Source organism: Trichechus manatus, unplaced genomic scaffold, assembly GCF_000243295.1.
Source record: "Trichechus manatus latirostris isolate Lorelei unplaced genomic scaffold, TriManLat1.0 scaffold00182, whole genome shotgun sequence".
NCBI classification, from domain to species: Eukaryota; Metazoa; Chordata; class Mammalia; order Sirenia; family Trichechidae; genus Trichechus; species Trichechus manatus.
Genome location: NW_004444118.1, coordinates 3,404,979 through 3,426,509, shown reverse-complemented (window position 1 = coordinate 3,426,509; position 21,531 = coordinate 3,404,979). Strand labels below are relative to the sequence as shown.

The following is a 21,531-nucleotide window of genomic DNA, read 5'->3' as shown; positions in this document are numbered from 1 at the left end:
TCTTCGCTAACCAAGATTTTAGAGAAAAAATGATCTACACAAAGTTTACAAAACTGAAATAAGGAATAGGACTCAGATCTTCTGATGTTATAGCCAGCGTTTTCTCCATTAGACGCTCATTTATCCCTTTACGCATTCACGAGTTCGGCAAGCCTTTACGGAACTCCAGGATGCTATCAGGGTAACATATTAACTTCGCTCTCCCCATAACCCTATATAAGCTGTTTTTTTTTGGCGGGTGGGGGGGTCGGAAGTCCCTCAAACACATTCCTGAGGAAACTTCTAGGGATGTTCATCTGTAGAGAGAATACAGTAGAACCCACAAAAAAAAGATCAGAGTACCAGAGTTACGGGTTCTGTAAACTGGAATCAGTGACAGTTTAGGGCACGCTGTGCATTAAGGGAATCTCCTGGTGGAGACCAGTGGGCTATCATCTTGGGTAGATGGCGAGCTGCTCGGAGCAAAGCGGCATAATGGTGGCGGGAGGTGAGTGAGGGGCGAAACGTGCCCCCATGGGCTGCAGGCTGCGGGTTGCGCAGCGGCGTCTTCTCCTGGGGGCGTAAGTGTGGCTGCGCGGCTGTGCCTGCGGAGCGCACACCCGGGTGTTGTGGCCCGCGTCTCGGCGCCGCCCGGCTCCTCCTTAACCCGCGCCAGGAGGCGGTGGCGGCGGCGGCCGGGCGGGCGGGGGAGGGGGAGGGGCACGGAGTGCGGAGCGGAGGCCGGGGAGGAGCCGGGGCCTGCAGCGGAGCCGAGCAGAGCCCGAGCCGAGCCCTGAGACGGTCCGTCCACCTTCTGGCTCCCTGGGAGCCCCGACTGGCCGGAGCCCGAGAGGTGGCAGCGCGGGGAGCCCCGCGCGCCGAAGCGAGCGGACCTGACGGGACGGGACTAGAGGAGGCGCTGCCGCCACAGTAGCCAGTACCGGGAGTCGGGAGCTCCGGCCTCCCGGACGCTACTGCCCAGGCCAGCTCAGGGACAGCGGGGAGTAAGAAAACCCCACCCTCTGGGGCACCCCCAGAGCGGAGGCGGCAGCAGGGACGGGAGCATCCCCCTCCTCCTGTTGGAGAGAAGACCCCTATCACTCGGGCGGGAAAAAGAAGATACCCCTATAGGGGACGCGCCTCTCCTTCCTAGAAGCGAGGAAAATCCCCATACTGGCCCAGGAGGAGAGCCCTAAAAGTAGAAAGGGGTGATCCTTCGTAAAGGAAGCAGAGTGAGACCATCCCAGCGTGCCTTTACTCTTCCAAACACACACTCTGAGCAGTTCAGGAGTTTTGAGGCAAAGAGAAAGAGGGATAATATGCCTATGGAGTAGACACCTTCCATCCTATCCAAGTACTCACAGAGGAAAGGAGTCTTAACAAGCAGAAGCAGAGGACACTCCAGGGAAAGAAGAAGAATCGGCTTCCAGCCATTCAGGAGAGGGGAAGACCTTCCCCCTCAACTTCCTTGTACCTAGACAGTGGAACAGGGCAGAGCCCCTCCGCTCAGATCTCCAGCAGAGAGAAAGAGTCCTCCACCGCCGAAAGATCCAGTTTGGGGGGGAGGGGGACTCCCCCAAGGGGGAGGAGACAACTCCTGGTTGGGAGAGGCTCCTCCCCTTCTCTGTAGTGTAACAGGCAAGGTGTGGGGGGTGTGCCACCTTCCCCAGGTAGGACCTCCTTCTCCTCCTCCTCCCCCTCTTCCTCCTGCCTCCTCTTCTCGTCCTCTGGGGACCCAGTTTCCCTCCCCAGCTTGGGAGGCTCAGCCAAGTACCGGAAGAGCCACTGAGGATGAGACCCATCATCTGCCTCTGAAGAGGGGAATCCCTCCAACCCCACACTCCAGTACCAAGTGGTTCCCTCCCTTTGCTGGGGGAACCTTGGAGACAGGTTAGTGCTTTCTTCCATCTTCTTTCTGTCATCTTTAGGCACTGGTGGGTGTAGGGGGCTGAAGTGATGGCTGTTGGGTTTCACTGCTGGGAAGGATGGAGTGATAACTCAGACCATCCTCTGGGAACTATGTTTGAGGAAGCTTTTGGATTAGAATTCACATCTAGCTGCAGAGACTCTGAGAAATGGGTTTCTTAGTGTTTGAGGACTAAAGGGATGGAATTCTTTTGAGGTCCCTAGGGAAGTGGATGTTTTCATGCTGAGGGCAGAGATGTCAGAAAACGGCTGCATTTTCAGAACTTCGTGCTTATTGTATATAATGATTGACACATCCCCACCAGACTCCCACACCACCCTCCATCCTTGGCCTTTTCACTCTGAGAGTGGGCCTCACTAAACTCATGGTGCATCTTATGTCCTGGCCTTGTCCAGGGCCTCCACTGAATTACATTTTCTTACCTGTAACCCTAGGTCAGCTTAACATCCACCAGAGCTGTTCTCTCCAACCCATGGTGATTGGGTTGACAAGAAAGGCAGTCTGCCCCTGCTCACCCTTTCTCAAAAACCAAGAGGCCTCCTCTCATATAACATTCACATTTCTGGCTGGGTGCATGCCTCTGCCCATAAAATCCAAAAGGAAAATGGACATCCTACAGTCCCGAGGTGAGAAGACTAAAAGAGTAGAGGGGATGCCAGCTCCAGGTTGAAATTCTTCCCTGATGCTGGCTTTGTATCACTGCCCCAGTGCCTCACAGGGCTTCTGTTCTGGACAGAAAGAGAAGAATGTTACTGCCCCAGCTTCCTTCCAGTCTTCCATCTAAATAAGCTGACCGCCAAAGAGATTTGGAGATTTAACCTCTGAGGAGCCTTTTATATTAGAGATTCCCTTGAGAAAAGCACCTAATAATCTCATTTTCTCCCTTCCTGTTTCTTGTTCAGCTCTGAGTCCCTGGAACCTTGTATTTAACTTTTCTCTGGTAAGATAGGAATAGGAATCATCACAGTCAAGAATTTGCCAAAAAAGTAGAAAAACGGGCTAGGAAATCCCTCTAGCTGAGCCCAGGCTATGAACCCGGTTCCTTCCAATTTGAACCCCTGGTGATAACTTGCACTTCTAACAAGTCCTGGGGTGATGCTAATGCTGCTGGTTAGGGACCGATTCTGAGAATCACTGGTAGAGCAGTGGTTCTCAAAATTTATTACACATAAGAATCACCTGGGGATCTTGTTAAAATGTAGGTTCTGGCTCAGTATATCTGGGATGGAAATGTAAATTCTCAGCAGGGGTTCAAAGCCCTGGGTTTTCGTAGATCCCTGCCTTTCGATCTAGCTGGGTGCTTGCCTTCTTGCCTTGCCATTAGAAAATACCTTATCTTCTGCAGGGAGAGTTATATCCCACAGCAAGGCCAAGTGGGAAGTTTCACTTTACTTGAGCTTTTATGTTTCCTCCTCCTCCCTCTGTCTGGACCATGGTCAGGCTGACGAAGAACCTAAGTACATCCACTTGGTCCTGGAATCTACCTGTTAGTAGTGGTATATGAGACAGGGTTATAATGTGCAGGTTTGTATGGCTGTGGTATAGAACAGTGTGCATATGTTTCTCAGTTCAAGTGTCTGTGGCTCTGTCTCTGTGTTTGGAGGGGGTATGTGTGCAGAAACAGGTATATGTATGCTTTTCCAACCAAGCCTCCAATTAGCTAGAACTGTATGTTTCCAATAGGCCTCTAGAAGCAGGTTCCCCTGTGCCAGGACCTGGAGAAGATGCCAGTAAGGATGTCCACCTTGGGGAGAGGTTTGGTCTCCCCTTGGCCAGTGGGAGTGCTCATGAATGGCAGTTCGATAGTCATCCTGAGCAGCAGGGCAGCCAAGCCTCAGGCTGGGACCACTTCTTCTAGGGCTAATAAGAGAGCTTTATTTCTGATGCCTCTTATCTCAAAAGGCCCTTCACTCCAGAACCTCCTTCCCTGCCTTTTAAAGGAGCTAGCCTTGGTGTAACAGCAGCCTATTTCTTAAAATGTGCTTTACCAGATGCTGGAATGCAATTTCTTGAATGGCTCAGGGTGAACTGTATCACCACACCTCCAGGCCCTGCTTGGGCTGATTTTCCCCAGCTCTCTTTGCCGCTATGGAACCAGAAGCAGGTGGCTATTGGGTTGGGTTAACTGTGACTTAGAGAGTGCTGTTTTTCGGACCATGTCTTATGACAGGACCTAGTTCCCTTTGAAAGATAAGAGGTGATATTCCCCCATTCCTTCATACTTAGAGTTTTTCTGGTCCTGGCGTTGGTCAGTACTGGGGTGATATTATCATCAAAGGAAAAGTTTGAGATTCTGATGTCCTGAAAACCATTGCAGACTCCATGCAGGCTTTGCAATGAAGAAACTAAGACACAGAGGGGTTAAGTAACTTGCCTGAGGTTACACAGCCAGTAGGTAGTGGAGCCAGAATTGAAACCAAGGCAGCCTGAGTCCTCATGTGGTTCACTTAAAAAAAAAAAAAAAAAAAAACCCATTGCCATCGAGTCAATTCTGACTCATAGTGACCCTATGGGACAGAGTAGAACTGCCCCATAGGGTTTCCAAGGAGCTGCTGGTGGATTCGAACTGCTGAACTTTTGGTTAGCAGCCGAACGCTTAACAACACTGTGCCACCAGGCCTCCGTGGTTCACTTAGCCACTGCCATATTAGTTTTGGCATTGTATACAAGTCAGGAAGTTATCACTCCTTAATACCTGACCTTGACACCTTATGGAAAACAATTACTGGCCTTTCAGATAAAATGAAAAGAAAATTGTGCTTGTTATTTTGAATCTTAGACATCTTATCCAGGATCTGTGTTCCACTCCAACAGAATGCCTTTCTGTCTAATTTCTCTGTCTTCCTCCCAGCACTGTAGTCTTCATTAGGTGTCCTGTGGGTGTGATGGAGCCTGCCCTTTGGCTGCCTTTCCCAGTTTCTTATGGGTATTTCCTTTCAGTCTTCCAACACGCAGAGAATGTGGCCTGACTCAGGTTCTGCCGAGCCCAGTGGCATGAGGCCCACCTGCAGAGAGGTCTGAGTAACTAGATTGGTTGGGCTGAGAAATGGAAGTACCTCTTGTTTGTCCTTCTAATAATAGCCATGAACATTAGCCTCATGCCATTATTTTGGGGAGCATGGAATGTGTGGCAGCCACTAGCTCATTAAACCTCCATTCACTTCCCTCTGGGGATGAAGCTTTGGCAGGAGTTTTGACTTCATCCCTTTTTATTGAAGGGGGAAACTGAGGCATCAAGACTTCAGGGAACAAGGGGTGGTTAGGGACAGTGACTCAGTGTCAGGGTTGGGAATAGAACTGAGGAACCTCAATCTCTGAGGCTGTACATGTTGGGCTGCCCTTCAGGAATGGGGAAGTAAAGGGGGTGAGGAAGTGTGATGGGTCAAAGGAGAATGGTGCCGAAAGATCTGAAGGATCAGACTGCCATAAGCTTCTTGAAGCTGGTAAGATTGGAATATACTTTGAGTTCTAAGGCAATATCTGGAGGGTTGACCTGGAGGGTGCTGGAGAACGGCAGAATTTAACCTTAGTGCCCTAACTCAGAAGGAGCCCTGGTGGCAGAATGATTAAGCATTTGGTTGCTAACCGAAAGGTTGGTGGTTAGAACCCACCAGTTGCTCCTTGTAAAGATTGCAGCCTTGGAAGTGCTGTGGGGACAGTTCTACCCTGTCCTATAGGGTTGCTATGAGTCAGAATCAACTTGACAGCAACGGGTTTGGTTTGTTTGGTTTTGGCCCTAACCTATTAAGAGTAGGGATGGGCATAGAACAACTAGCAAAAAGCTAAGAGGGCTTCCCTTTCGGGAATTCATGGTAATTGGTGTGTGCCAAATGGGTCCTGTTAGCCCTCTAAACATTTCAAATTCATTACGATGCCCCTGTCCCATGTTGAGAGAGTTTCAGAGAAAGTATTCATGATGGCTTCTGTGTCCTTCAGGTGAGCTTTCCTGGGGATCTTTACGCAGGGATAAGAAGGAATAGTTTAAAGCTTCTTTACAACCTCTTCTTCTTGGGAGGACCCAGGAAAACTCTGATCATTGAAAACCTGCTCACTGGCATTTTCCTGTTCAGCTGGGATAACCAGCTACAGGACCATGATACTGCCATAAGTGCACAGCTAGACCCCAGAGGTTGTGGTGTTTTGACTTAGTAAAGTGCTAGGTCTGAGGCTTTTGGAGTAATTAAATGTCCCTATTAGTTTCCAAGTTTCCATGGTTTAGGGCAAGGTGGGGGTAGTGGGGAGAGGAGGTAAGGATAAAGGGAAAACCCCTTCATGATGCTATTTTTAAAAATGGCTTTTTTTCCCTTTTCCTGTGAAGCAATTCGTGGGTTGCAACTGGGTCTCTTGCTGTCCAGCCCTCTGGGGCACTAAGATGTTTCCTTCAGCATTGTGGAGTGGGTGTGTTGCTGGTGAGGAACACAGGACAGGGTACATGTGTGTACTTGCGAAGATTGTGAGGGTGGGGACCTTGGGGGAATTAGTCCAAATGCTGACCCTTAGGAGAAAGGGGTAAGTGTCCTGGGGAGAAGAATCGTTAACTAGGATGGAAGAGTGAGCTGATAGCCTGAAAGATACGTTGGGGTCAGGAGAAAGAGGAGGCAGTTCTATCTGGGACTGAGCTTTTAACTTCTAACTGCAAAGTGTGTGGATTTGTGTGTACATGTATGTGTATGCGTGTGCATATATGTGGATGTGGATTTAGAGATTATATACATAAATATGTTTCTGCCCAGGATTGTGAACTCTGAGGTATTATAGCCCTGGCTCCTCAAGAGAAATGCCCTGGTGGGACGGTCAGCAGGGGTACTGAGGAAGAAGTGCCACAGGAATCTGGAGGGTGTGCAGGCACAAACCTGTTAGGGAGCAAGTGCTTAGGGGGTTGCTGACATCAGCTCGATATGGGTGCCAAATGGCTACCAAGTGGTTCCTGCCAGCCTTTCTAGACCCTGCAGTCCAGATATCACCCATCATTCTTCACCTTCCCCCTCCAAGATGTCACTCTAGCTACACCTCTCTGCCAGCAAGAGTGCCCAGGCTGTGTGGGTGGCGGCAGGGTGTGCAAACATCAGGCGTGGGCGGTCTGGCAGCGCCAGGAGTTTGCCTGGAGGTGCAGCGAGCGTGCATGCGTGCCTGGTTGGGAAGGAAGGAGGGAGGAGGAAGGCAGGAGAAGGGAGTCAGCTCTTAGCCCCAGAGTGGCTATTTTTAGCCAGGCTATCTGATTGTTACCGGTGCTCACACAGCTGGGTGTCTCCTTGGCTCTGTGAAGCCCAGCATGCTGAGAGGTGGGAGGTCCTTGCTGATGACTTCTTCCTGGTGTTGGTGTCTGTGGGCGGGAGCAAGCAAGGGGTAGCTTTAAAGGTGTGAGGGCAGCTGTGTGCTCAGGATCTGTTACCTCCGTGTGTGACATTGTGCTCTGTTGGTAATGTATGCTATATATCTGATTGTGACTGTGTATGTGGCCCACTGTTTATGTGTATGTCTTGTATCTGTCGTTTGCTGGTTATCATATATAATTTATGCTTGGGATATAGCTAATATGCCTCACGTGCCCATGGGTGTGTGATAAAAAGAGCAAGTGCTCATAATATAGAACCCTTCAGCTGCTCTGCAGGAGAATAATGTGGCAGTCTGCTTCCATAAGGATTTACAGCCTTGGAAACCCTACAGGGCAGTTGTACTCTGTCCTACAGGGTCACTATGAGTCGGAATTGACTTGACAGCAGTGTTTTTTTTTTTTTTTTTAAATATAAGACCGCTTTAAAAGGGTTGGTGTGTGCTGTATTAGTATATATTTGTGTCTATTCAGACAGTTTTTATGTACATGTACACTTGTGAGATTTACATGTGGATGTTATATGTAAATATGATAACAAGCTTCACATAATCGGAGGATAGACCTTGGCTAATTTTACCTGGTATCTAAGTGTTTTTATATTACATACACATATGTATATATATATGCATATATACACACACATATACATACGTATATACACACACCACTATATGTATATGGAGTCCCTAGGTGGCACAAATGGTTCAGCACTTGACTACTAACCAAAAGGTTGGAGGTTCAAACCCACCCAGGCATGCCTCAGAAGAAAGTCCTGGTAATCTTCCTCTGAAAAATCACAGCCTTGCAAACTCTATGGAGAGCAGTTCTACTCTGCAATACATACGGTCACCATGGGTCAGAATCGACTCAATGGCAACTAGTTGGTGTTATACATGTCTATATATATTTTATAGAATACATACATTCTATATTAGATACAGTTTGAAAATATTATGTTGTAGGGCTATAAGTAAGGAGAATTGAGGGAATAGCTCAATCTGGTGGGTGATTTGATCTCTCCTTTAGTCCTGCATGAAGGGAGAGGCCCCTTGGCTGTGTTTTGCATTGGAAAAGTAGGATAAATACTAGTCCATCATCTGGTAGATGATTGGCAATATATCAGATTCAGTGGGGGTGGGGGAGGGTGGTTCTGGGAACACCTGGCTAAGGGTTGTCCCATAAGAGGAGTCTCCTACAGGAATTTTGGTGAGAAGAAAGTCTACTTCTCTTAAAGGACTAGGATTCGAGTATTACTTGTCTCCAGAACCAGAGATAACACTTACCTATTCTATTTCCCTCTCCCCTTTGTCCTCTTCTTTGCAGAACCCAGAAGTGCCATGGCTTCTGACCTAGAGAGTAGCCTCACCTCCATAGACTGGCTCCCCCAGCTGACCCTCCGAGCTACCATTGAGAAGCTAGGGAGTGCCTCCCAGGCTGGGCCTCCTGGGGTCAGCCGCAAATGCCCACCAGGCTCACCCACAGATCCCAATGCTACCCTGAGCAAAGACGAAGCGGCTGTCCACCAGGATGGCAAACCACGATACAGCTATGCTACCCTCATCACCTACGCCATCAACTCCTCTCCAGCCAAGAAGATGACCCTCAGTGAGATTTACCGCTGGATCTGTGATAACTTCCCCTATTACAAGAATGCTGGCATTGGCTGGAAGGTACGATTACTTCTATAACCTGGGATTATTTTTAGCGTTCAACACCATTTTCTCTACTTTCATTTCTTCGTATAACCTAGTCCAGTTCACCCTGACCTGTCTCAAAGATGGGTGCACTTAAAATCTCATATCGCCCATGTCCTACTTTTTTTTCAGAGGTGAATAGTTTTCATAAGCTATGTCAGGGAAACTCTAGTGATGCCAAGCCACTAAGTATAGTTATGGGGATGGCAGGATACTATTGCTCATCATACCCTCTTATCTTCTGATTGCTCAAAAAGGATATTCATTCATTTCACAAATATTTACTGCCACTCTATTGTGTTCAAGTCACTGTGCAGGGCATGACATTGCTCGCTCCTACCTAGAGGTAGGAATCTCATCAGATTTGCGTAGCCTCATTGCACATAGTCATCATCTTTTGAAAAAATAATATAATTACGTCCTTTACCAACAGCTGATCTACCATGCAAGTAATGATGGGGTAAGTTGTTCGATTACTGGTGAAGGAAGAAGGGGGCTCTTCTTCCAGCAAAGAAGGAAGACTGATGCTATCAGTCTTTTGAAGCCACAACTCATTTGCCAGTTGTTGAGTGGGACTGGGGATTTAATGTAGTTCTCTCATTCTGGAAATCACCAGTTGACATACAAACCAGATGATGAGCATTCACCACTTGAGAGCATTCAGCTTTTCCTTTGTAAATACGCCTTTACCAGCTACCACAATCCCTACATATACATAACAATATTTCTTTCCTCCAAATGTGACCATTCTGTGAGCTGTGGAGATAACAAAGGTGATCTGTGCCCTTGTTTCCCTCATAATTTATAAGCAGTTTTAAAACATTATTCCTTTTTGCTACAGATAGGGCGAATTGAGGAACTGTGCAGATGTGATTTTGAGGCATTGATTTACCTGTTGTCAGTTGGGTGGAAAGGTTGAAAAATGATATCATCAGCTTTACAGAAGCACCTGGTAATCAAATCTGTAGTCATTACCTCTTACCAATTTAATTTCTACATTTTTCTTGTATCATTGCTCTTGCTATCTGTCTTAGTTATCTAGTGCTGCTATAACAGAAATACCACAAGTGGGTGTCTTTAACAAACAGAAATTTATTTTCTCATGGTTTAGGAGGCTAGAAGTCTGAATTCAGGGTGCCAGCTCTGGGGGATGGCTTTCTCTCTCTGTCGACTCTGGAGAAGGGTCTTTCTCTCTCCTGAGCTTCTGCTCCTGGGCAGTCTTCGTGTGGTTTGGCATCTCTCTTCCCCCAGCTCTGCTGGCTGGTTTAATCTGTTTATATCTCAAAAGAGATTGGACTCAAGATATACCCCACACTAATCATGCCTCATTAGCATAGCAAAGACAACCCATTCCCAAATGGGATTATAACCACAGGCATAGAGGTTAGGGTTTACAACACATATTTTTGGGAGACACAATTCAATCCGTAACACCATCTGATAGGTAATCTCTTCCATCAGTATAGTTAAGAGGTGCTAAGTTTACCCTGATACTTGAACTTTATTGTGTAGTGTGTTTTTTGACCCTCTGTGTCCTATTGGAAAGTTTTCTGATTTGCACAATGCTCAGATCTATCTTACTTCTCTGCTTCTCCAGAATTCAATTCGACACAACCTTTCTCTCAACAAGTGTTTCCGGAAGGTGCCCAGACCTCGAGATGACCCTGGGAAGGTGAGAGGCTGCTGCAAGTGTTGAAGGGAGGAGCAGGAAAGGAGAAAAGTAGTTCACAGCCCAGAGTCGTGTGGCTGTTTTAATTACCCAGAAGAGGAAATCATGTTAATGAGAGAAGCAGCATCATTTTTTCTTAAAGGAAGAGTTTGGTTGTCAAACTTGGGGGTGCCTACTAGAATGATTGACTAAGGAACACTGAAATCTTTTTTTTTTTTTAAAAGAAATATTTACGATAAGGTTAACTTTGATGCCTCCACCCCTTTTTTATGTGGCACTGTTTTTAGATGTAGAGAGATGGACTTAATAACCTTTGTAGAGACTTTTCTCGTTAAAATTTCCATGATTTTTTACCTCAAAACCATCAGGAGGGAGAAGAGCTGGATCATTCTCCCCCTTTGACAGATGTGGATGCTAAAGTCCAAGAAGGTAATCCCTTAGGCCACAAAGGAAAAGAAGGGTCGTATCTGGACTTTTCCAGCTCTTTGAGTTAGATACCACTGTTCTGCCCCTCCAGAACAACTGAGGCCTGCATTGGACCACAGGGTACCTCTGACATACTCAATGAGCTTTTAAGACAAACTTCCTCTTCAACAATAGCCCATGCCCTGGGGAGTCTCTGCAAATCTCCAGTCATTTTTCTTTACATGACTTATTTTATGTGTGAAGTGAAACTTTCTACTTTCCCAAAGGCAGGCACTTCGATATGTAATGATTCTGTGGGGATGGGCTCTCCTTCCAGGGCTCTTATTGGACAATCGACACCTGCCCGGACATCTCCCGGAAGAGAAGACATCCTCCAGATGAAGATGTAAGTTTCCACTTCATGAGAGGGTACCATTTCTGAACCAGTTGCTCCTTTTACCTCCTTTCCTATATTTTCAGTTCTTTCCTATATTTTTGGTAAAGAAGGAATGCCAGCAGAGGTGAGCCATGGATACTGGGAGGATATTTAACCTCTGCTTATAGATTTCTCTTCCTTCACAACCCTCAGCTCTCCCAAGACTCACCAGAACAGGAGGCAAGCAAGAGCCCACGGGGAGGCGTTCCAGGGAGTGGAGAAGTCTCGCTGCCTCCCGAGGGGAATCCTCAGATGTCACTTCAGAGCCCCGCACCTATCGCCAGCTACAGCCAGGTAGGAAGCAGAAGTGGCGTAAAGATGGATGGTTGGGTAGATGGTTGAATAGATTCATATATCTCCCTGTTCAGAATTATTTACTGATTATCTGTGAATATGTCAGGCAGATAAATTAGGAACGAAGGGTAAACCAAGAGAGGGAAACCAAGGGAGAGAGAGAAAGACATAACAGAACTTTGAGAAAGATCAGAAAAAAAAAAAAAAACTAGTAAAAAAGAAAGAATGGGAGCTAAAAGGTTATGAGAAGGGAAAGAAGGGCATGAAGGTAGCATAGGGAAGTGGTATTTAAAGAAGAAATGGAGAATGATGGGAGAAAGAGGCTAGATCAAGATAAGAACCAATGAGAAAATAATGCGGGATCATTGAAGAGGTAGAAGGAGAGGGTGAAGAGCATAGGCAGGAGAGTTTGGTGACAGTGAGGAGTTGTATTGGTCCCTCAGTTAAGACACACATCAGGTCTTTCTTACCTCTTTTTGTAGGGCACAGGATCTGTGGATGGTGGAACAGTGGCAATAGGGGCTCCAGGCCGAGAGAGTGCTGAGGGTCCCCCTCCCCTCTATAACACCAACCATGACTTCAAATTCTCCTACTCAGAGATCAACTTTCAGGATCTAAGCTGGTCCTTCCGAAACCTCTACAAATCCATGCTGGAGAAGTCGTCTTCCTCCTCTCAGCATGGTGAGTCTGGAGTTGGGAGCATGGATATCCTTGCATTTTTGGACAAGTAGTGACATTCTCTTCTCTCTTATTTTTGACACAAGGAGAGATTGATAGCTGGTCAGAGAATCATGTCTTAAACTAAAATTGTTTGGAGGTGAGCTCTTCTGGCTTAGTTCTGGAGAACAGCTGTTTCAGGAGACAGACTGGGTTATTAGCTTCAGAAAGTGAGTTGGAGGAACCTCCCTTCTAGAACTAAGGGCAGTGATTTTATGGCTGCGAGGAAGTAATTTAGAAGATGGCCACTAGGAGTCAGCAGTAGTATTCTCTCCCCAAGAATCCCTTTGTTTCAGTGTGAGAACAATTTACTTTTCTTTTTTAGCATATGTTATGTTACATTTTATGACAATTTTCAAACAGATGCAAAAGTAGAGGGAATAGTATAAGAAACCCACATGTACCCATGAGTCAGAATCAACTCGATGGCAATAGGTACCCATCGCCGAACTTTAACAATTACCAATATTTTGTTCAACTAATTTACCCATCAACAGTTTTTTTTAACTGGAATACTTTAAAGCATTTCCTAGACAGCATGTCATTCCACCCACAAATACTATTTCAGGATGCATCTCTAAATGATGAAGAGTTTTCTTTTAGCTATCCACCATCCCATTATTACTCCTAACACGATTAATTATACTATTTTAATATCAGCTAATATTCTGTCCACCTTCACATTTCCCTAATTATTGTGTGAGAATGATTTAAAGTCCTTATTGAGAGGCTTCTTTTTTTTTTTTTAATAAATTTATTTTATTTTTGTTGTTGTTGAGAATATGTGCAGCAGTACATACACCAACTCAACAATTTCTACATATACAATTCAGTGACACCGATTACTTTCTTCGAGTTGTGCAACCATTCTTATCCTCCTTTTGCAAGTGGTTCCTCCCCTATTAACATGAACTGACTGCCTCCTAAATTTCTTATCTAATCTTTTGAGTTGTTATTGTCAGTTTGATCCACTATAGATAGATCTTGAAAGAGCACAATGCTCAAGGCAGACATTCTTTACTAGTTAAGCTAAATTACTGTTTGATTTTAAGAAGACTTTGAGGGATATTTTTGGTTTAAGGTTTAAAGACTGTCTCAGGGCAATAGTTTCAGGGGATCATCCCGCCTCCATGACTCCAGAAAATCTGGATTCCATGAGAATTTGAAATTCTATTCTGCATTTTCCCCTTTTTGATCAGGATTCTTTTATAGAAACTTTGATCAAAATGTCCAATAATGGTAGCCAGGCACCATCCAGTTTTTCTGGTCTCATGGCAAAATTGGGAAGCTTTGTGAAAGATTATTGGGTTCAGCCCTGGGGAATTCCTGTGTGTGTGTGTGTTTTAAAGAAATTAGAGGTAGACATTTTTGCTCTGTGCAATGGAAGCTGAATGGAATACTTAAACTGTGGTTAGGAGTCATTTTTTTAAAAAACTTGTATTAATTGTCATGGGTCTCTTCCCTTACATTCCAGGGCGTCAGCATCTAGAGTTGTGTTTCAAGATGGTAGCATTTGCTTGAGAAATGAATCCAACTCAGGCAGTTGGTTGATTGGAGGTGGAAAAGTGACTATCAGAAATAATGTAAAAAGCAGGGCTTTGAACCAGTTCATTCATGGCCGATGAAGTGAAATTGGAACAGATCCGAATTGTTTAAAATTTGGGTGATCTGGATGATAACCAGAAAGGAAAAAATTATGGGTCAAAGCCTGGAATGGGAGACTCGAAGAAACATAGTGAGCCCTTTCAGGAACCTGCTGCAGGAGATTGGATTATTGCCATGACTGTGGAGAGCGACACACATTCAAAGCTGTGCGGTCAGCCACCATCTTTGAGTGGGACACAGCTGTTTCCGACTCGACTCTGCCAGTCAGGAGATTTGGTTGCTATGCACCGTGCACACTGCCTTTGTTTTCTAAGAGGAAGATTAAGTTTCTAACAGGGCTTTGACCTGTAATTTTTCCCATTCTGGTTATCTTTCCAGTTTACCCACATTTCAAAAATTCGGGCCCTTTCGGGTTTCGATTCATCAGCCATGACTGAACTGGACAGAACCATTTCAAAGTCCGGGTAAAATGGTAGATTGAGTGAGGACACCAAAGTGTTCACTCAAGTGCAGTTGCTACTGAGAGCCCCTGGGCTCGCTAGAGAGTTCTTCCTTACACAGTCTGCTTGAGAAATGAATCCATCCTTACTCTGCTCCTCACCCAAGCTCCATCTGATGGTAGTGCATAGAAGAAGGTGATAAGGGTAGAGTGTGTAGAGACAGTAAGGAAGAGGAGAGAATAGATGCCCAGTAGCTTTTTTTTATTTATAATTTACTTTTTACTTGCAATTTGATTTCTTTTGGAACTGTGCATCCAGGCCTACACTAAAATTCCTGAAAAGTAGCATAAAGAGGTACATGCTGACCTTGTTACTGAAATTTCAATAGTCACCACACTGTTAAGGCCCTCATCCAACCTAACTGCTTTCCTGTCTGTTGTACCTGCCAGGAGGGCCAGGGGGATCCTTACTGTCCCATAGCACCCTTATCCTTCTGACTCTGCAGTTTCTGTCTGAGGCCTGCCATTTCAACCCAGTGAGAATCTCGTTTAGTGAAAAAGGTTTTGCCCATGTCATATGCCTACTTCCTTCCTACCCTGCAGGCTTTTCGACTCTCCTGGGGGACATGCCACCCTCTAACAACTACTACATATACCAGCAGCAGCAGCCACCACCTCAGCAACAGCCACAGCAGCAGCAGCAGCAGCAGCAGCAGCAGCAGCAGCAGCAGCAGCAGCAGCCACCACAGCCAACTCCTCAACAATCACAGCCACAGCAGCAGCAGCCATCAGCCCAGGGCCCCTCAACTGTAAGGGGTGCTCCCCCACTGCACACCCCAAGCCCAGATGGTTGTACCCCACCAGGGGGGAAGCAAGCTGGAGCTGAAGGCTATGGGCCTCCCCCAGTGATGGCCATGCACCCACCCCCACTGCAGCATGGAGGCTATCACCCTCATCAGCACCATCCCCACTCCCACCCTGCCCAGCAGCCACCACCACCACAGCAACAGGCACAAGGCCAGGCTCCTATCAACAGTGCTGGCTTTGGTGAGTAAGGGGGGTGGGGTGGGGCAAAATGAAATGGCCCTCTTGTTCTGACTCTGGCATGTACGTGCACTAGGTTGGGAAGTTACTAGTGGACATCTAGATACTGATATCCTGGAATGTAAGGGTCTTTTAGCCTCGTTCCCCCATGACAGCTCATCTTAGTGAATGCAAGTTGCTACTTAGAGCCCTATATTATAGAATTCTCGGTCAAATTGGGGTTGTTTTACATATTCTGCCTATGGGCTGGACTGTACCTAAAGCACGTTGTTGTTGGTAGTTGCCGTCGTGTTGATTCCAACTCATGGTGACCCGGTGTGTGCAGAGTAGAGCTGCTCCATAGGGTATTCAAGGCTGTAACCTTTTGGAAGCAGATCGCCAGGCCTGTCTTCCAAGGAGCCTCTGAGTGGGTTAGAACCACTGACATTTCAGCTGGTGTTCGAGCACTTAACCATTTGCTTCAGCATGGGTAACTTTCTCTATCTAAATCTCTACCAGTTGCTGTCAAGTCAGTTCTGATTCAGGGTGACCCCATGTGTGTCAAAGTAGAGCTGTGCTTCATAGTGTCTTCTTTCTTTCTTTTTTTAAATAATTTATTTTATTTTTGTTGTTAATGTTGTTGAGAATATCTCCATAGGATTTTCAATGGCTGATTTTTTTAGAAGTAAATCACCAGGCCTTTCTTCTGAGGTGCCTCTGGGTGGACTCGAACCTCCAACCGTTTGGTTAGCAGCTGAGTGTATTAACCGTTTACACCACCCAGGGAGGGAGATCCCAAAATTATCTTGAGAATGCATTGGTACCTGTGTAGATGCAGGAATCTTGCATGTAGTCAGTTGCTTTGTCTTACACTTCACTCTATCTTGTTACCCACTTTCCCCTCCTCTGTCAGCATTTCCTCCTGACTGGTGCTCCAATATCGACTCCTTGAAAGAAAGCTTCAAGATGGTGAATCGGCTCAATTGGTCCAGCATTGAGCAGTCACAGTTCTCAGGTTAGTGATTAAAGGATGATATATGGAGAGAAGAGGGATACACGGTAAGTGGAAAAACCCAATAGAAGCTATAAACAGAAGGGGATGGTTAAGTGAAGTTTGGAGACTGAGGATTTCATTGTTTCCCTCCGTATTATATAAAACCAAAAAACCAAACCCATTGCCACTGAGTCAATTTCGACTCATGGTGACCCTATAAGACAGAGTAGAACTGCCCCATAGGGTCTCCAAGGAGTGGCTGGTGGATTCAAACTGCCAACCTTTTGGTTAGCAGCTGAGCTCTGAACCACTGTAGTATTCATATTATTTGTAAATTAATTTAAATTAATTTTGCGTTAACTTAAAATATGGCAGTGGTTTATCCTTGTCAATATTATCTTTGGGAAAGGGGAAGCTCTCCAGGTTTTAGAGACCATTGGTTCTGTGTTGTTAGCTGCTGTCGAGTCAGCCTCCAACTCATGGCAACCTCATGTACGACAGGATCAGACTGTCATGATCCATAGAGTTTTCACTGACTGAGTTTTTGGAAGTAGATCATCAAGTCTTTCTTCCTCATCAGTCTTAGTCTGGTAGCTGTGCTGAAACCAGTTCAGCATTATAGCGGCACGCAAGCTTCTGCTGACAGACAAGCGGTGCGTTTGAGGTACATTAGCTGGGAATCGAACCCGGGTCTCCCTCATGGAAGGCGAAAGTTCTACTACTGAACCACCACTGCCCCTGTGTTTCAATGTCGGGACCACTATTTTCTACCCTTTACTGACAGTGTGACTGGCTAATTCACTCAGTATCTTGGAAATTTTGTTTATTCATCAATCAGATAGAAATAAGAAGAAGAATTTAGTAAGGAGCAGATAGAATGAGAATTTAGAAATGTAGAGCTCTAAAAAATGTAAATTATTATTATGGCTAACACATATTGTTAGCGGTACTGGTTTATGATGTGTTTGGGACAGTGAACTAGGGATACGTCTCCTAGGGGTTTTGGTGCCTCTGCAGGGTTAGCATTGATTGCCTTCCTGTTGTAGAACTCATGGAGAGCCTGCGACAGGCAGAGCAGAAGAACTGGAGCCTCGACCAGCATCATATTGCCAATCTCTGTGACTCTCTCAACCACTTCCTTACCCAGACTGGTCATGTGCCCCCACAAGGGGGCTCCCATCGGCCACCAGCCTCTGCCCGAATTGCTGACTCTTGTGCCCTCACCAGTGGCAAGCAGGAGTCAGCCATGAACCAAGGTACTGCACAAAGCAAGTTGCCAAGGAGCTAGAGACTGTGATGAAAAGGGAGGGGGTAGGAGAAGGGCAAAAGAGAATCGAGAAAAATCATTTCATGGGCAATGATGATCCAAACTGAACAGTGGTGATAGTTTGTCAGCCCTGTCAACTGAACATCTATTGTATCAGTAAAGTCCTATACTAAAAAATACAAAAGAAATAGACCCTAAGACTTCTTTTTAGAACTGGATTTGGAAGAGCAGACTTATTTTAGAAAGGGGAAGCGTTTTGTTAGGGAAAGTTCCTACTCTAAATTTGTGTCAAAGTAACCCCACCTGGATTGTATCAGGTGGGGTGATGATTCTTTACATTTATACGATCTTCTAACCAGTGACGTGAGAGGCATTTGATGATGATGTTTCTGTATCCGCCATCCTTCTACTATCTTTGATATTTCACAATTCTAGTATCCAGTCACTTCATACCCTAAGTGGTAAGAGGGATGATAGCTTCTGCAGAAGGCCTTCAGGGCAAGCAAGGGAGAAAGACATTAAGGGGAGGAAGGGTACATTTTTTTCCTCTCCATTGGGACCCACTCAAGTTACTCCTGTCTTGCTTTGGCAGTGAACTCTTATGGGCACCCACAAGCCCCCCACCTCTACCCTGGCCCGTCACCAATGTACCCAATCCCCACCCAGGAGTCAGCGGGATACAATCGCCCAGGTAAGAGCCAGGAAGCTTGTTCACCCCTGGCCCCAGCACTCTCTTCTCAGACGAGTTGTTTCACTTTCCTCTGGCCCTGAGCCTACATTCTTTGACCCTCTGCTGGCACCAGCCAGCAGTGGGCAGGCCTTCATGATTCCCAAGGCTGGCCGGGGGCCACCTGCTAGGGACGTATATACCAGTGGAGAAGTAAAAAGGACAGGTTTATGTTAAAATTAACTTGTATCTGTGATAACGAAAGGAAATGAAAGCATAAATATAAGCAAAGTATATAAAATGAAGAACATTCATGTCTAGCTTTGGAATTAGATGGCAGATATACTCAGGCAAATAAAATTAATTTGTTACACAGACCTACCTGCTTTGTGCTAGTGTCTGTTTTCGGGTCACTTGACATCTAGTATCAGGGGTCTGGGATCTGGCTACTCTGTTAGGGGAAGTAGGGGGCCCTAAGTTGCCATAAATAGTACAGAATGAACAGATCCTTCACATTTGAATACTTTTTAGAAAAATAACTAGCACAGTTGTTAAAGTACTTGACTGCTAACCAAAAGATCAGCGGTTCGAACCCACCAGCTGGTCCACATGAGAAGTGGCAGTCTGCTTCCGTACAGATTTGTAGCCTTGGAAACCCCGTAGAGCAGTTCTGCTGTGTCCTATAAGGTCGCTATGAGTTGGAACCGACTCCGTGGCAACAGGTTGTTTTGGTTTATTATTTTACCTAACTACAGGTGTTTTCAGTTTTTTGGGTTAACAGCTGACTCCTTGTCCATGTATTCCTTGCCATATAATATAAATGAAAATTTATGTATTGCTATTTCATATTTTAAAGCATCTGTAGGTTTTTCATCATTATTACATAGTCTTCATAAATAACGGCTGTTAAATTTTATATACCAAAACCACTGCCACGTGATCGATTCCAACTCATAGGAACCCTGTAGGACAAAGTAGAACTGCCCCATGAGGTTTCCAAGGCTGTAATCTTTACGAAAGCAGACTGCCGTATCTTTCTCCTGCAGAATGGCTGGTGGGTTCAAACGGCCAGCCTTCTGATTAGCAGCCAAGAGCTTTAACCACTGCACCAAATTTTACATAGTCTTCATAAATGTAATTGTGGCTGCCTAATATCTTATTGCCATGTGACAGTTGACTCTAATTTACTTCCTGAGAACTCACTGAAATGGTGGCCTGCAACAAAAATAACCCTGGGGTGGTAAGGACGAAAATTTTGCAAGTGCTTCTTCGTGGTATTATTTGGTCCCTAGCACTGTCCATCTGGATTGATGGACTAGGTTCCCATCCACACTCCTTTTAATTTCTCCTTTTCTTCCTGACAGCACACCATATGGTCCCTCGGCCACCGGTCCCACCTCCTGGTGCCAACGAGGAGATCCCTGATGACTTCGACTGGGACTTGATCACTTAGTGCATCCTCGAGTGTGGACATCAGCCCAGAGCTGGGTGGTGAAGTCTGGCAATGGGGAAAAAGCAGCCCCAGCCCACCCCTTCCCCCTGCCTGTATATAGATATGTATCCTCTTTTTTTTTTCTTTCTGTGTCAGAGAAGCCACTGCAAGATGCTGCCGAAGATAACCCCTTTCTTGTCTCATTCTTCGCTCTTCCTTCCCATTATTTCATAATTCTTTTATTATTATTATTATTGGTTATATGCTGTCGCCAGTCTCCTGTCCCTACACCATGGACCATGTCCACCCCATGCTAATTTAAAATCACCAGGCTAGAAGGTGAGGCCATGATGGCTGTAGAGAAAGGTTACAAACCCTGATTTACCTTTCTCTTTGAGAACTTCAATTCTAGTCCCACCTTTTGGCCCTAAGTTGTTTTCTCTTCATATCAGTTTCAGTCCAGGACTGGAGAGGCCACATTTTCAAGTAGACGGGGTCTAAAACACTGCTTGGAAGTCATGAATTTGCAGGTTTTACTCAATGGTGCTAATTCTGTCCTCTGAGCTCTTCCCTGTCCCTTCGTACCTTCAATCCTTACTTCTGACAATCCTCATTCCCCATTAAGGGTAAGGGCGCTGATGGTGGTGGTGGAGGGTAACAATAAAATCCTAGCAGAATGAAAGGGCTAGGTTGGGTCCAGTAGAATACTGTAGGAGGGTAATGGAATATAAATCGGTCTAAACTTGGGTGTATACTGCCATGTGAAATAAGCTTCCATTGGCTTATTCCTAGCCCTTTTTTCAATAGGTAGTAGGGTTGGTTTTAGCCAGAACACTGCTTCTATGGTAGGGTATGAGGACAACTAGTCAGTGTAGGTTTAGCTTCTTAGAGACAGTTTCAACTTAATCATTTTGGCTTTTTGACAGCAATTTTCTCTTAAAATTAACTGTGGCTCTTACTTGCATTTACAAATTGACATCCTTTCATCTCCCTTTCCCACTCAACAGATACTATTTTTTTCTTCAGTTGTTTGGACAAATATTCCACCCGTCCGTTTTTCTTTCCCTGTTTCCTGAGATTCTCCAGAAAGAAAAAGTAACCCATTATCACTCTGAGTTTCGTCATGTCCTAAGACATGATGGGGATCTCCTTATCACCTCTCATAGTTGAATCAAACCTATAGTATTTGTGGTAGGAGTGTGGGGAGAGGAAAAGGGAGCTGGCAGAGACACGAGTAGGGAATATTTTGGTTATTTAACTATCTCGGCAAATGCTTGTCTTGGAATCCAGTTCATGTAGGGCTGAAGCTTTTGTAGTTAGGCTTTTGGGTGTGAAGGAAATTGGCAGATGGGAGTAGATAATCAAGAGGCAAAAGTTTGATGAAAGTCAAGGGGACTCCCAGAAAAAGAAGGAGGAATAACTTACTTCCCTTTAACAAGCAGTGGCCATGATTTATTGCTGCAAAGTACTTAATGTATAATGTTAATGGTTGAATATCAGTTATGTTTTCATTTCACTAAATTTTCACTTTCTAGAAGCTGTGGGACAAAGTGGATGGAATGGACAAGGCCACTCACTCTGTGATTTCTACTTGGGGCTTTTTGTTCATATTCTTTTATTTACCCATGATTTTCAGGAGATTGACTTT

At 45.5% G+C, this 21,531-nt stretch overlaps 1 protein-coding gene across 1 annotated transcript; it reads left to right on the top strand.

Moving 5' to 3' along the window:
* The first annotated feature begins 778 nt into the window (after window positions 1-778).
* On the top strand, window positions 779-19,904 carry FOXJ2 (forkhead box J2). Its single transcript, XM_004387251.2, has 11 exons — window positions 779-1,869; window positions 8,565-8,911; window positions 10,533-10,607; window positions 11,347-11,415; window positions 11,599-11,739; window positions 12,222-12,420; window positions 15,104-15,547; window positions 16,437-16,538; window positions 17,564-17,773; window positions 18,377-18,475; window positions 19,816-19,904. The coding sequence occupies exons 2-11, from the start codon at window positions 8,579-8,581 to the stop codon at window positions 19,902-19,904; spliced, it is 1,761 nt and encodes a 586-aa protein (XP_004387308.1). The 5' UTR covers window positions 779-1,869; window positions 8,565-8,578.
* The last annotated feature ends 1,627 nt before the right edge of the window (window positions 19,905-21,531 follow it).

Coding starts and splice junctions, on each gene's coding strand:
- FOXJ2 (XM_004387251.2), top strand. CDS start 8,579: ATGGCTTCTGACCTAGAGAGTAGCCTCACCTCCATAGACTGGCTCCCC. Junction 8,912..10,532: donor ATGCTGGCATTGGCTGGAAG/GTACGATTACTT, acceptor CTGCTTCTCCAG/AATTCAATTCGACACAACCT. Junction 15,548..16,436: donor TATCAACAGTGCTGGCTTTG/GTGAGTAAGGGG, acceptor CTCCTCTGTCAG/CATTTCCTCCTGACTGGTGC.